This window comes from Neltuma alba, unplaced genomic scaffold (genome assembly GCF_004799145.2).
Source record: "Neltuma alba isolate B1F8T4 unplaced genomic scaffold, ASM479914v2 tig00011968_pilon, whole genome shotgun sequence".
NCBI classification, from domain to species: Eukaryota; Viridiplantae; Streptophyta; class Magnoliopsida; order Fabales; family Fabaceae; genus Neltuma; species Neltuma alba.
In genome coordinates this window covers 96,048-110,516 of record NW_021636543.1, presented here as the reverse complement: position 1 = coordinate 110,516, position 14,469 = coordinate 96,048, and the positions used below count along the sequence as shown (strand labels likewise).

General features: G+C 40.0%; 2 protein-coding genes across 2 annotated transcripts; one reads left to right on the top strand and one right to left on the bottom strand.

The window, feature by feature from the left end:
- Positions 1 to 5,143: 5,143 nt before the first annotated feature.
- On the bottom strand, positions 5,144 to 6,393 carry LOC114720132 (B-box zinc finger protein 19-like). The gene is made up of 2 exons (XM_028905746.1): positions 5,766 to 6,393; positions 5,144 to 5,631 (listed from the first exon to the last, which is right to left on the bottom strand). Exons 1-2 carry the CDS (start codon positions 6,291 to 6,293, stop codon positions 5,455 to 5,457), a joined length of 705 nt encoding a protein of 234 aa, XP_028761579.1. The 5' UTR covers positions 6,294 to 6,393; the 3' UTR covers positions 5,144 to 5,454.
- Positions 6,394 to 10,375: 3,982 nt separating this feature from the next.
- On the top strand, positions 10,376 to 11,019 carry LOC114720133 (calcium-binding protein KRP1-like). Its single transcript, XM_028905747.1, has one exon. The coding sequence runs from the start codon at positions 10,533 to 10,535 to the stop codon at positions 10,878 to 10,880; it is 348 nt and encodes a 115-aa protein (XP_028761580.1). The 5' UTR covers positions 10,376 to 10,532; the 3' UTR covers positions 10,881 to 11,019.
- The last annotated feature ends 3,450 nt before the right edge of the window (positions 11,020 to 14,469 follow it).

The window sequence follows — 14,469 nt, the reverse complement described above, 5'->3', positions numbered from 1 at the left end:
TTTTTTTAAGATAGTCCTTATAATAATGGTAGTTCTAACCAATACACTTGATTATCAAAAATATCTTAAGTAAGATAACATCTATTTATTATAAATAATTAATTTAATTAATTTTTTAAATCTACTCAAATTAGTTAACTAGTTTGTATATTAAGGACCGGAGGTAATATTTAAAAGGGGAAAATATAACTTTTGGTCCCTCAAATTTAGGCCAATTTAGGTTTTGGTCTCTGAAATTTAAGACCGAAGGTATTGGTCTCTGGAATTTACTCCGTTACAAATGGTTAGTCCCTGGGAGTCATGTGCTGTTACATTTTGCTGAGGTGGTGCAAATGGTGTCAGTTATGATGATTTGGCTTCTGACTTAGCAATATGAGTTGATTAAGTGGTATAGGAGCTAGATATCTGATGTGGAAAATAAAAAAAATAAAACAAAGAAAGAAAAAAAAGAAGGCACTTGTTTAAAGAAAAAGAAGAGGACCCAAGAAAAAGACAGAGGACCCACATTAGACACTTGTGGGGGAGTAGAGAAAAACGACAGTGCATATGGAATAGAAGAAAGCAACGGGAAAGGCGCTAGGTTAAAGAGGACCCACACCTGCCGGTGAAGAGTGATGTGGCCTTCACTGGAATAGCAGCATTTCTGACAATGGTGGTGCTACAAAATTGAACCCACCATTTGGTTCTTCAATCATTCGTTGAAATGTGAAGAAGTAATATGTGTTTTGTATATAGTCGATTAACCCATGTTTGAGAAAAGTAAGGAGTCGGCTGGAGAAGGGGAAGGATGAGAACGGTGATTGATCCATCAATTGCATGTTTGGTTTAGAGTTGTTTGCTTTAGTTAGCCGTATAGTTGTTTATTGTTTTCGTTGGATTTTAACCGATTTAATTGCTTCGATCTTTGATCCTTTTCAGTATTGTGTCTTCGTGCATGCTCTGTTTTCAGTTTTTTCTGGAAGTTGTTGGCATGAGCAACAAGAGGGCGCTCATTTGATTTTATTTTATTATAGAGCACTGACCTATCAGTTTGAGCATCCGTATTGATTGGATTTGAAAATATCTAATGACTTGTTTTGTTAAAAATCATGTCAAGGCTGATAAGTATCGTAATAAAGGGATTGTTTGCCCGCGACCTTGGAAAAGACTGGATAAAAAAGTGTAAGAATATCATAAATGGGAGGTTAGATATGTGGGCGACAATTGATTTGAGGTGTCATTCAATACTCATAGGTTCAGGGTTGACCTTACTACCAAAACATGCACTTGTTTCTGGTGGCAACTTAATAGAATTCGTTGCAGGTAAATATTTATGGTTTATGTGGTTAGTATTAGGGGTGTGCATGGATCAGACTGGACCGGGTTTGTTATCAACCCGGAGCTGGTCCAATAAAGACCTCGGGCTGAAAAAGACAGCCTGAGGTCTGGTCCAGTCCAATACCAACCCGATGTCGGGTTGGACTGGACTTGGTCCTCTAGACTGCCTGGACCAATCCAAGTAGTTTAGGACCTAAATTTAATTTTTTTAAATTTTTTTCCTTCAATAGGAGACAAGATTGTAACTTACTATATAAAATTTTGTACATATTTTAATCCAAAGTTCATCAAATTTAATCATTCTCTTTCAATTTCCCAATAATGTCATGTTTTATCAATTAATCCTCATTAATATAGATCTTATATTGTAGAAAATATATACGCATGCTCATTATTTATGAAGTTAATAAATAAATCTTGATTATTTGAATAGACAAAAAATTTATATAGAAAAATTAAACCAAATTAAAATTATATAAATAATAATTAAAAAAAAATGGGCTAGACTGGACTGGATTAACTAGTCTAAGGGGCCAGTCCTTAGTCCAGTCCAGCCCGATGAGACTAGTTCTGTCCAATCTGGTCCAGTCTTGTTTCGGGCCAATTTTTTTCTGGACCGGGTTTGCTCGGGTTGGACCGGACCATACCGGACCACCGAGTTTTTGCACAGCCCTAGTTAGTATATTCAAGGTGGAATATACATATGCATGTAGATGTTGTTATGACTTGCATATTCATTTGTGTTATTACCTATTATGATATATATGTATATATATTATACATACAGCGTCATATATATTACCTATTAATTCTCGAATATGCATTAGAGAAGGGTAGTTCTTGAATATATATTGGAGAAAAACAGTTCAGAGAAAGGTAATTTCATTAAGCTCTAGCTACGTCTCAGTTATATGCCTTCAATTCGGTTGAGCTCCTCTCCCCCTTGCAAAGCTTTCCACTTCCCTTTGCCCAACTTTTCTTCACCCAGTGAACTTTCTCCGGGTCTCCTCTTTCCTTTTGCCACTATAGCTTTGCTAGAACTCGTTCTCCCTTCGCCTACTAGCCCCTCGCCAGATCGTTTTGTTCCATTGTTTATGCCCTAATCGACAGCACTGTCATTTTCCTCTGTTCCCCCCAAGTATCTAATATGGGTCCTCTGTCTTTTTCTTTAAACGGGCACCTTCTTTCTTTCTTTGTTTTTCTTTTTTTTTAAATTTTCCATACTAGATATCTAGCTCCCATGCCACCTCATGTTGCCAAGTCAGAAGCCAAAAATCATCATAGTTGACACCGTTTGTACCACCTCAACAAACTGTAACAACACATGACTCTCAGGACTAACGTTTTGTAACGGGACTAATACCTCTAGTCTTAAATTTCAGGGACTAAAAGTTGTATTTTCCCTATTTAGAAGTCTCATGGATGAGCCCGTGAGATTTTGAAGCAACAGTTGGGCCATACTCTGGACGCTTCTGAGGGGGCCTAATCTATTGGGCTTTGAACCTCGCTGTTTAAACCCACAAATACACCCCCCGCGTTTTGCTCTTTTTTTTGGATCACCAAAGACCAATGCCTGCTGTCCCCCCCCCCCCCCAATGTCTTTTGTAATATTAGAAGAAGACTTTCACCTATCCACGTGCACCCACAGAGGCGCCTAATTATAAATAAAATGTGAATGACTGGCAGTCAAAATGCTTCTGTTCTAGCAGCTTAATTCTGAACACGCTCGATGCTTATCATCTGTGAACGTGCTCCTACCCTATTTCCGTATTTCGTGGGCATCGTTTAATAATGAGACAACAAAGTAATCTCCACGTGTTTCTTATCATGGTTTATGTATTACTTCATGTTCCTCTGGTCAAAAAAAAAAAAAAAAAGTGATGTTCCGAGTAACTGCTGCTTCGTCACCTAACGCCTAGAAATCAATGATGACCAAACAAATTGATTGGCCAATGTTTTTCAGCCGTTTTCTGCGTTGCTTGGATAGTCCTCCTCAATCAACCCACTCGCCATCATGTTGTCGTCTACCGGTTTCACAGTTCTTTGAACCTTTCAGTGAATAGTAATAGAAGGAAGAAGAGTTTGTGGGCTTGGTTTGATTCGGTCCTATTGTCTTTCTCGGCCAACTATTCACCTTGCTGTTAAGACGGACGGACAGTTATTGTGGTTTGGAAGGTTGCCCAAAAGTGGCAGGCAGCTTAGCAGAGCCATCCTTTTCAGAATGGGAAGTTGCCGCATCCAAAGCAGCTTTTTTCTTTTAATAATTATTTGAATTGAAATGAACGATGGAAAAAAGGGGGGGGGGTTTTGGGTCTCAGAGGCGTGCTTCACTGATATTGTACAAGCTCCATGTTGGAGCTGACCTTATAAAAGCCAAAAACCGGGGGCTGGATGCTCCACGGAGCTTCGCCACCTCACGAAAACCGAGTGGCTACCAAGCAGCCACACAAAGTCGCCTCACGCGATTCTTCCATTGCTCTCTCATTCATTATTCATGATTTCCTCTCTCAGCCTTTCGGCTCCCACCGCCGTTCATTCAATCAAATCTCCTTCCTGTTAATTCATCCCTCTGCCTTTTTATTATTATCCACGATTCACCTTTTAATTTTATTTTCCCATCCTTTTTACCCAATTCATTCCCCGCCTTTTAATTTAATATGATGTTTGTTTAGCCGGAAAAGTTGATGTCAAAAATGGAAGGTAAATTCTTTTGTCGTTTTCGCGTGAAGGTAGGGGAATTTCAGAAGGGGTGTGTGTGTCAGTGCACAGCACAGCGATGAAAGAAAATAAAATTTAAAAAAGAAAGAAGAAAGAGAAGGACGAAAGGAGCACCACACAAGCTCACCGGGGAAACGAATGTCGGCCACGCAAACAAGTAAGCGAAGGCCGCTTCAACCTCTCTCTCTCTCTCTCCGCTTTCCTTTTTCCTGTTTAGTCCCTCAAAATCAAAACAATTCTTTAATTAAACATTTTCAAACTTGCCGCAGCGGCTGCCTCCATTCCATCTCAGCGCTTATTATTAAATTAAGCACAGGGAAAATATCTGGCCATTTAAATAATGTGATTAGACTCGCTTCCTCACTCCTGACCATGTGTTCTCGTCTCAGCGCTCAGCTTGCTGATTCCTGAGACAACCTCCCTCCTCCACAACCTCTTGTGAGGTCCATAAATCTCCTCACTACGACTTTCCTATCATATATATCATTTCTTAATCCATAAAGTACCACCTCTTCGTGTCTGGTTTCCATTTAAAATGTCCAGTTCCCATCTGATGTATGTGCTTAAAAGGTTCTCCTTTCATTTTGATCGCGATGCCCGGCCCGCCCCTCATTTTTATAGTTGCCTCATGCGATTAGTTAATTACTTTTTTCAATTAACCATCATAATTATCCAACCTAATCAATCGTCTTTGGGTAAGGAGGATGAGTTCCCACGTATGTGTGCTCCCGGGATCAGATTAATAAACAAATAAAAATATCTCTCTTAAAATAAGCCATAAATGAGGCAAATACGACGGACCGGGGACATGGCTGTGCCCCGTGGATACATGTAAAAATCTTCAAAACTGCGGGTTGCGTCCTTTGACGTCTTGAATACCAAAACATTTTACCAATTCAAAAGTTAGCAGATAATATACTCCGGTGACTCCGGAATATCGTTTGCTTCGCTGGTTCACCGTGTCACATTAAAGCGCAACATCATTTGACGCGTGATACCCAATGGGTTGCCCATATGGCTTTAATCATTTTGACGGGAACAGTTAAAATATATTCCTGATTAAAAACAAATCAACCCAAATTATTTGATTTGATAGAAAGCAGTCGGGTAGCAGCGATCAATTGGTTCTTAACATTTCCCCCGTGGTTCTTAGTCAACACGGCGGCATTTCAAGCAAAAATGTCTGGTTATTTTTTCTACAATTCACACGAAAGATGAATGAAGGCAACGGAAAAGTTCCGGTCACTAAACAGACTTCTTTTCTTGGAAGTTTTGGACAAGAACGATCATTAAGAATACAATCAATCAAATGGTCAAAAACTAAGACTGTAGTTAGACATAGTTAGTCAAGAATTCAGTAATAATAATATCTGAAGCTACCATCTCGATCGTGCAGCTATGATACCCCGAATCCCGCGATCAAACGGACTCCGGCGTTCTCGCATCGTTGGACCCCTTCGCGGTAGCCGGTCCGATCTCTCCACCTCTCGGCGATTCCTTCGACGTTCCTTCGCCGCCTTCACATTCCAACCATGCCACCTGCTTTTTTAGCTCTCCACCTTTCCTCTCTTTATTACACCACCACTTCCAACCATCCTGTTTTGGACATCAAACATCAAAAAACGCTATCCCATTATTCACGCCAAGTTCTTTTCCCCCGTCCAGGAAAATGAATTTCAAATCAAGGAACATATGTAAAATTATATTAAAATTAAGGGGGAAAAGAGAACCTGGAAATTAAGATCCGATGCGTCCTCACGCTTTCGCTTCGACGATAGTGTGCTCGCCGTTTCAGAAATAACTCTATTGCTGCTAAAACATCTGCTAATTGACTCTTCACTACTCGAGGAGTTTGAAGCTGGCGGAGGTGGTGTGGAGGACAGAGGAACTACCTGATTATCTCCATCCTCGTCACCGTCACCACCACCCCCTTCGTCTTCATCTTCGTCGACGTCATCGAGATCGTCCTCTGTGTCTATGTCATCGTCATTGCCACCTTCACTCTCGTCCCCCTCGTCACTACCATCTTTCATTCCGCCGGCACAACTCTCGCAAAGAGAAAGGGTGTTTCCGAGCTTGGCACCGGAGGCTTTCCATGGAGTCAAAGACTGACACGCATGGCATAGCAGGGTCCTGGAGTGCCTGGTTACCAAGAAGTTGGCTCCGTGGACCTTAGCGTCGCATTCCCAACACAAGCTAGCTTGGTCGGATTCGCAGTAGGTCCTCGCCGGCGCCTTGCACAGCTCACAATTCTTCATCTCCTGCCGTTAAAACTAGGATAATATTTGGTCTCCTGAATTTCTCTTTCTCCCTGGTTCTTCGGGAATTTTCTCTCCTCTTTCTCTCTCTACAAGTGCAGGGCGGGTGAGTTTTGAGATGGAAGGAAGGGAAAGAAAGTGTAAGTTGCCGAAACCTATAAAAATAATCCCTGATTTTCCGCCATATCCCGAAACTGCCCTCTCAGCTTTACTGTGCTTGATATTTTAGTCTTTTACTCGCAAATCCAATCTCTCCCTGCCCACCAAGAAAATGTCTGGACCATTAGATTCGCGATTTCATCGCCAGTTTTATTTTCTTGCAAGAAAAGGGGATTATCTAATGAATGGCTTATCAAACTTTTTTTTTCTTCTCATTTGTCGTAACATCTCTCTATTATTGGAAGAGATGACTCGGAGATAATGTTTGATTTTTTGCAAAATCATAAAAAAAATTTATTTATTTGGTTAAAATATTAGAAATGAAATGAAATACAGCCTCCCAGCTTCGTTATTCTTTATGTAGCACTTTAGATGATTAGATATATAACCGCTGGTATGGCCCTTGAAAGTTTCACGGAATAATGTGCTTTTAACTTTTAAAACTAGGCTTCGGTGCCCAAAAAAAAAAAAAAACTTTTAACACTGGGCAGTACAATATTATTCTGTGGACTTCACTAATCTGCTTTAAAGTCTAGTGGGTGAAATAAAAGGAAAGGAAAGAAATATTTCTGAAAAGATAAAGACTTGCATTTAACTTGAACGAAACCAGGTTAGATAAAGATCGTCACAGAAAGAAAACACTCTAGCAGATGTAAGAAGAGCCATTTATCCATGGTCTTATGATGGGTAATCATGCTATTTTCCCTGTTCTATCGTTAGTCTCGAAGACTGCATGACTTATTGGCAGAGAAAAAAAATTAATTTAATTTAATATTTCTATACCTTAAATGTAAAGTTTGTTGTAACTAATTAGCTCTAGCATCCAATCCATCCAAATTTTACTGGGCATTGAAAGGAACCAAAGAAAGAGAAAAAGGAAAACCATATTGGAAGTACCCATACTTTCTCTCAATTTTTAATTTGGTACCTATGTGTTTTTTTCCCTTTAATTAAACATTTAATTTTATCTTTTTAGCAACATTAGCTCTTATAACTTTGTTCTATTGATATTTTTAGTCTCTACATAAGGATTAATGATGTTAATAGAGAAAAAATAAAGATTTAGTTAAGTACAAAAAATATAGGTACTAAATTGAAAATTAAAAAAAAATATAGGTACCTCTAATATGTTTTCAAAAAAAAAAAGAGGAGAGGCGAGGGTTAGAATAGTCAATGGGGGAAAGATGGGAAGAAAGGGCGGTATGGGAATGAAAGCAGCGGCAAAGCGAGGGGCGGGGGTGCTTGGGTGGGAGGGGGCGCCAGGTGTCTCGTGGCGAGGGAATCAAAAGCTGTGTGTGGTCTATACCGAAATCCTTTGGGTTGTTTTAATGGTTCCTGTGGGATATTTTTCTAATATTTATTCCGTGGCGGTCTACGTGGCACATGAGCATCGTGGGGATACCGATTTGCTTACGTGGCGGAATTTCAGTCACGGGTGGAGACCCGGCCATGTGGGCTTGGCCAAGCGAATCCCCACCACCCCAATTCCCACGTAAAGCTCCCTCCCTCCAAAGCGGGAGGGCATATCGCATGCAACACACAACATCCAAGGTTGGGACTCCCCAGTCAACTACTCCCCAAATTTGAATTACACGCGCTCCGACCCATTACCCAAAATGCCCAGTCAGCCAATCTCCTCACTTCCTCACCGTGTTCCCATTTCAACTGCCCTCTTCTCTCCTCTTTGCTTCTTCTTTCGCGCCTGGGCTCTTGGGATTCTTTCCCTTCTTTTTTTTTTCATAAATATTTAAAAACATCATGTTCAAAGATAACGGAGCAGTTAAGATTCCTAACCCTCATTGTGACCATGCCGGGTCTGTTTATTGATTAATTCTAAAAACATGTACTGTTAAAGTGCTGAATGTCAAGAGCATCTTCTGCTGAATCATACTTAGGGGTGTTTGGGAAATCCAAAACCATGGTTTCAGAAGCACTTTTCCGCAAAACAAGGTAATCTCCTCCACATATTTACTTCGTAATCCGTAAAAGTACTTCTGAAACCATGGTTTAGTTTTTATCCAAACATCCCCTTATACAGTTATTCCTCAGTTAAGTTGTCCCACAGTTATAAGAAGTGGAATGGGCTCAGGGTAGAGATTGACTACCACGACGCCAACCATGGCCCTCATTGCATATGGATCACCTCCCTTCTGCACCCAAAAAAAAAAACTCCTTTCAAAATAAAGACTTCATTCAAAAATTAACAGTCTGACTCAGTGAAAAAAGACTAGTCTCTCATGACAAAGTGAACCAATATTTAAATTTTTATTCAAAAAATATTCATATTTAGTGTTTAAAAGTATTTGAATAAAAGTATATCTATGCGTAGCTAAAAAAAAACCTTCATTGGTCTGACCATAAAATTGGTATTATTAGCTGCTTTCAGGTTTCCGGAATCAGAGACATTATACCCTCCGCTTCCTTATGCTGTGAGTTATAATATGATATTACCTGCCATGCTCGCATGGACAGTAAATTTCATTTCAGAGATGACTTGCTGAATATTAAGATATTTTGGTGAAGAGGCAGTCACTTGTGTTTCTACGCGGGACGGAGAAGTTAAAAAAAGGAGCTGATTTTGATTGCAAGATGCCGGATTTGAACTCCAAAAACTTGTCAAACTTGTGCGCTATTACATCCAAGGCGACGGAAAAGACTTCAATTTGCAAAGTCAGAATCAGAAAGAGTAGCGAATCCGCACAGCCAGGCAATATCAATTTGAATGCATGATGATGGCTTCCCTGAAATAGGCCGTGGGACAGAGCCGAGAAGAGGAGAGAGCCCCTCAACCGAAACAAGTACTCCTCCGGTCCTAAATGTAAGACCCTTGTACCAGTGTGTATAAGGGTCTTATATTTAGGACTGGAAGAGTATATATTATCGTCGGTCTTAATTACAAAACATTATTTATAATCTACAAACGAGATCTTATAATTAGAACCGAAAGTAATATAAAAGAACTTTGCTGGCAACTATGTGGAAATGCATTCACATCGTATGGGCTGGGAGTGTGGGTCAGGGAATATTAGATTAAGCTATTCCAAGCTAAGGTGTGAAAGAGAAGTTATTCGAAAGAGAGGAGAAAGGAAAAAAGGTTGGTGGGTAGAGTTGCAAGAGTGTGTGGGAGGATGTACTGGGATTTCCATCTCCATAAGGAAGCCGCCGTATTCGTCCCCCAGCCCGCGAATCAATCAACCGAACCTATCACATATGGCTTTGATCCCTGGGCTTGCTTATTTTCTCCATTTCAGCCTTCCTTTACTTCGACCCTATGCTCCTTAACCACGTACGTCTTATTATTTAATATTTCATCCCCATGCCATCACTTCTCACCCGATTCCCTTTTCTTTCAAATTATTGTGAGTGTCATCCAAATTAAAATGCCTCTATAAAGTAAAACTTGCTTCATTAATAAATAAAAGCCTCCGCAAGTATTGTGTGTGGGCATGTGTGTGTTGTTTATTGGAAATGTGTGTGCATGTGTGTGTTTTACTGGAAAAGGTGATATATGTTTTTGTGGTTTTTAAGAAAAGGCTACAGTCTCATACTGTATTGGTTTACTAACTGAACTCATTACCAAAGACGCAATTAATCATCATCTTATCACCGGATTTGGCCCCCCGTCTCATTGGTAAATTTTGTTAAATGATGTTATATATGGGAACAAACTTCACAAATATTTTCAGTTGTCAAAAGAAATTGAAGAAGAATCCAAGAGGTAAAAGCTATGTAATTTTGCAAAACAGCTGAGCTGTCAAGAATCCAGCTGAGATTCTCATGAACAGGTGTATGAATTAAGAATAAGATAAAGAAAAGGAAAGGCGAAGGAGACTTGCCCAACACAAGGAACCAGAATAAAATAGAAGAGCAACGTGGGGATGGGGAAGCAGGGAGGCAAATGCGGTCGCTTACCCACAATCAAAGCCGATCACCCCATTATTCTCTGTTTCCCTGCTGTCATCCCCTCACCCTTCATTTCTTCTCTCCCCCTTCCTTCCCCTTTCCCTCTCTCCCCCTGTTTAAATATGATTCATCTTCCGCCCCCAACCCACCACATCCGATTCTCTCCTTCTACCTTCAATGGCTGCTCTTCAATTTCAAGACTTGCTTCCCGTGATTGCTCACAAACTGGGAGGCCAAGGTCTCCTCACTGAGCTCTGCAATGGCTTTCAGCTGCTCATGGACAAACACAAAGGCCTCATCACCTTGGACAGCTTGCGCATCAACTCTGCTCTTCTTGGCCTGCAGGATTTGACGCAGGATGATCTCTTCTGCATGATCTCCGAAGCTGATCTTGATGGCGATGGCGCTCTCTCTCTCTTGGAGTTCTGCGTTTTGATGTTCAGATTAAGCCCGGATCTCATGCAACACTCCTCCTTTTGGCTTCATCATCCTCCTCAACGTCACCTCCCCAACTCTTCCTCCTGATTGCCTCCCCCGTAACTCTATTTTTTCCCCTCGGCGTAAAAGATACGACGCCGTCTTCATGCTTGGAATGTTAACCTTCCCTTTTTCTCTGTTAATTCACTATTTGACTGGTTACTCAAGTCTTAATTCTTTGCTTTTACCCTTTTTTCTCAACTCTTTTAGCGCGTTCCTTCTTCTTCAGGACTTCGTAACGAGATTTCAAAAAAAAGAAAAAGAAAAAGAAAACAGAGCATCAGTAATAATTGAAACATATATGGTTGGTTATGTTGTGTATAGATCCCAGCACATCCATGTGGTACAATTAAACTCGATAAAGGTAGTACATATCCTTAAGCGAATTCAAAGTGGCACTACTTAAAATATCTTGCGAATGACGAGCCCACCATGGACAATCTAGTTTTTCACTTCTCCTTTCTCAACCAGAAACGCCTCAAGACTAAGAAAGCAAGATCAAACTATATAATTTAGCGGGGAAAAACAGCTTAGGAAGATGAGACGCAGGACAAAACCCATGAGAAAATTAATTTTACCGCCGTTAGAAATCATCATGTATCAAACACGATAATCCAAAGAGAAAGAAGGCCAAATTTGAATTCAGGTTATGTTACAATCATATTCGGCACCTGGGATCAAATATTTTGGTTTAAATCTAATTCCGTTACTTGGGGAGTTCCCCCCTAAAGCTTGGGTAGAGTCTGATGCTTTGGGGACAGATTATATTATAACGGGAAAACATATCCGAGCAGCATTCTAGCTAGTGTCCCCCTCCCATTTGTAGATAGCAATGGGATTCTATTCTATCCGTGATGTATGTACAGTTAGCAAAGCACATGGAAACACAAAAAAGAAAAAGAAAAAGAAAAGAGAGAGTTGCGTTTGATCCAAATGAAGTGAACGTGAGGGGCGAAAGTTGAAATGGGGCTGGACGTGGGAATCATAATAATAGTTTAATGGATTGCGGTTGTGGTGTGAGTAAAGAAAACAGGGAGGGAAGGAAGGAGGATGGTGCGTTGATTTCAAAAACAGCTGTTCATTAATTGGTGAACGTGTGAAATGGAAGCGTGTACGGAACTTTCCCAGAATCATTAGCCGTTATCACGTGTTTTGTTTATTATATTAGGATAGGATTTCCTTAACTATTTTACAACCATGCTTTTTCCTATTCAAGTTTGCATTATTCATTCCTTTAAAAAAAAAAAAAATCCTTCCATTATGTAACCACGCCTGTTCTCAAATAATAACCATTTTTCCTTGCTTCCTTTGCCATTTTCCTCAGGCCCAAGAGTGTTTTCTGATGGACCACTAGGAAGCCCCATCTTCCGGCCCATAAGAATGGGCGGCACGTCACTTCTGAGTGGAAGGCCCATTATGAAAACCAATCCTGATCCTCTTTTCAGAACATTGTTTCGGGGTCATTCATGGTCATGGCGCCACAGGTCATTTCTCTATCGGCAGGTAAAGCTGTGGAACATTGGCACTAAAGATAGGATAAAGCAGAGGAACGAAAAGCACTGGTGGGTGTAACGAATAAAGATGATGACACTTTCAGTTGTATTACGCCTGCCCTTTCCCTCCCTCATGATGCAGTACTTTTCCTAGGATCTAACGTTGACAACTGCTAAACCATGTTTATCATTCCCACAGTGTCATACCGACGTCTAACAATAAGTGTTGCCAATCCAACACATCAGTTTTTTTTCCATAGAAGTTATACTCTCTGTACGCCACACATTTTTTTATGGCTTAGGCATGCAGGAAGAAGATCGGGGAATAAAATTTTGTATCTGTATGGTATGTTAGGTTTAGAATCCTATTCCTTGGACTTAAATTGGGTACTCCCACAAATTTTCGGGTTCCGATTCCCTGTTATATATGTGAGCAAGTTTCCTGAGAATCTAAACGATTTTTTCTTTTGACCAAAAGAGAATACAAACAAATTTACTTATTGTTCCCATGGGTTGTTGCCAGTCTCTCCCATTATAAAGTAGCTTATAAAAAAGACAAATTATATACTACCCCGGTGTTAATTATAAAAGCTAGTTGACTAATTTAAGAAAATTAAAAAACTAAGTTAAGTTAATTATTTGTAATAAATATGTGTTGTATTTCTTAAAATATCCTTGCTAATCAAGTTTATTGGTTAGAACTACTACTATTATTAGAGGGACTATCTTAGAAAAAATTTATAAATATGCAATACAAAATGGATTGAAGTCTTATAATTAGGACTAAAATAAAACTTAAATGAGATCTTATATTAAATACTGAAGGTAGTATATATGATTTAACTTCACCTCCCCATAATTTAATTTCGGATGATCCGTTGTTGTCGTCATGTCCATTTCCTTAAAGAAGAAACATCATTAATGATATCATAAAATCATGTATGAAATTGTTAGTTATGAATTTCTCCGAAACGGAAGCTCAGATTAGGGGATAGCGAAGTTAAGAGCGGTTTTGTTAATGAAGGGTGGGGAACTGGCAGCTCAAGTTTTCAGCCGATCGACGTGAGTGAGAAGAGCTGATCTCATCAGGTGGTCCACAATACTACTCACTGAAACAGACACGATACACAGAGAAACACATGCAGTGAGTGAGAGAGGAAAATGTTGATCTCGATCAGCGATCAGAGAACTATTGGAATACCCTGCAAGCCAGAGAATTTTATGATCCCTTGTCCCACGTATATTTATTCGGAGACCTAGATGAGATAGTATGGCTCCATGCAATGACTTCAATACTTCATACTCAAGTATATGGGAAGCTCAAGACATGTAAGATCGATCGATGCAATCATGTTAACCGCATATAATATATTAAAGTGGGCCACAAAACTCCATGTATTAATTGCGTTTCTTCACGAAATTGCTCAAAACTCCACTTCGATCATTGTGATAATGTGGTCCAATTGAGAAAGAAAGATCAGGTCCCCTACCTGATCATCCCTCTAAATTCGCAGGCATGACAAGCGTACAGTGTACGCGTCTTCATAATTTAATTTGATATATCTGGATTGGGAGGAATTCATATACATGTGACTGGTACACTGTGACGTGAAGTAAGCCTTATCCCCTTTGGCCAGATTAAAATTTCGCAAGGGACAAAAGGGTACCACAAAGAAGAACATAATAATGTCTCTTCCTCACCTTTCTCTTGATCGTGGGGATAAAGATCGGGAAGACAGAAAACCAGGTCTCTTTTTAAGTCAGTGAGCATAGGGACCCATCGCTGCTACGCTGTGTCATCCACTTTTCATACCATTTTTCTATACTTGTTCATCATGTTCCTCCCCATTATTTTGTTTCCCTTTATATTTTCGAATCATAATATCCACTTTTACCCCCGAGTTCCTGAGCACTGTTCTTTCAACGAGCTAGCAATTAACATCACATGGCTATCTGCAACCACTGGGCATCGACACATACACAGTGATGAGTACTGTTTGTATTGGAAAATGGGGTCATCCCTTCATCCCTTTAGTATCTGGAAAACAAACTTTGTGCTGTGTATGGCTATTCTCTCGTGTCGTCAACTTAACATGTTGTGCTGCCCATATTTCATGGCCTTCGTTATCTATCTATCTTGTACC

What these genes read in the sequence shown, in the direction of transcription:
- LOC114720132 (XM_028905746.1), bottom strand. Translation starts at nt 6,293, where the DNA reads ATGAAGAATTGTGAGCTGTGCAAGGCGCCGGCGAGGACCTACTGCGAA. An exon ending in CATCGGATCTTAATTTCCAG is followed by an intron (nt 5,632 to 5,765) that starts GTTCTCTTTTCC and finishes TGTCCAAAACAG; the next exon opens with GATGGTTGGAAGTGGTGGTG.
- LOC114720133 (XM_028905747.1), top strand. Translation starts at nt 10,533, where the DNA reads ATGGCTGCTCTTCAATTTCAAGACTTGCTTCCCGTGATTGCTCACAAA.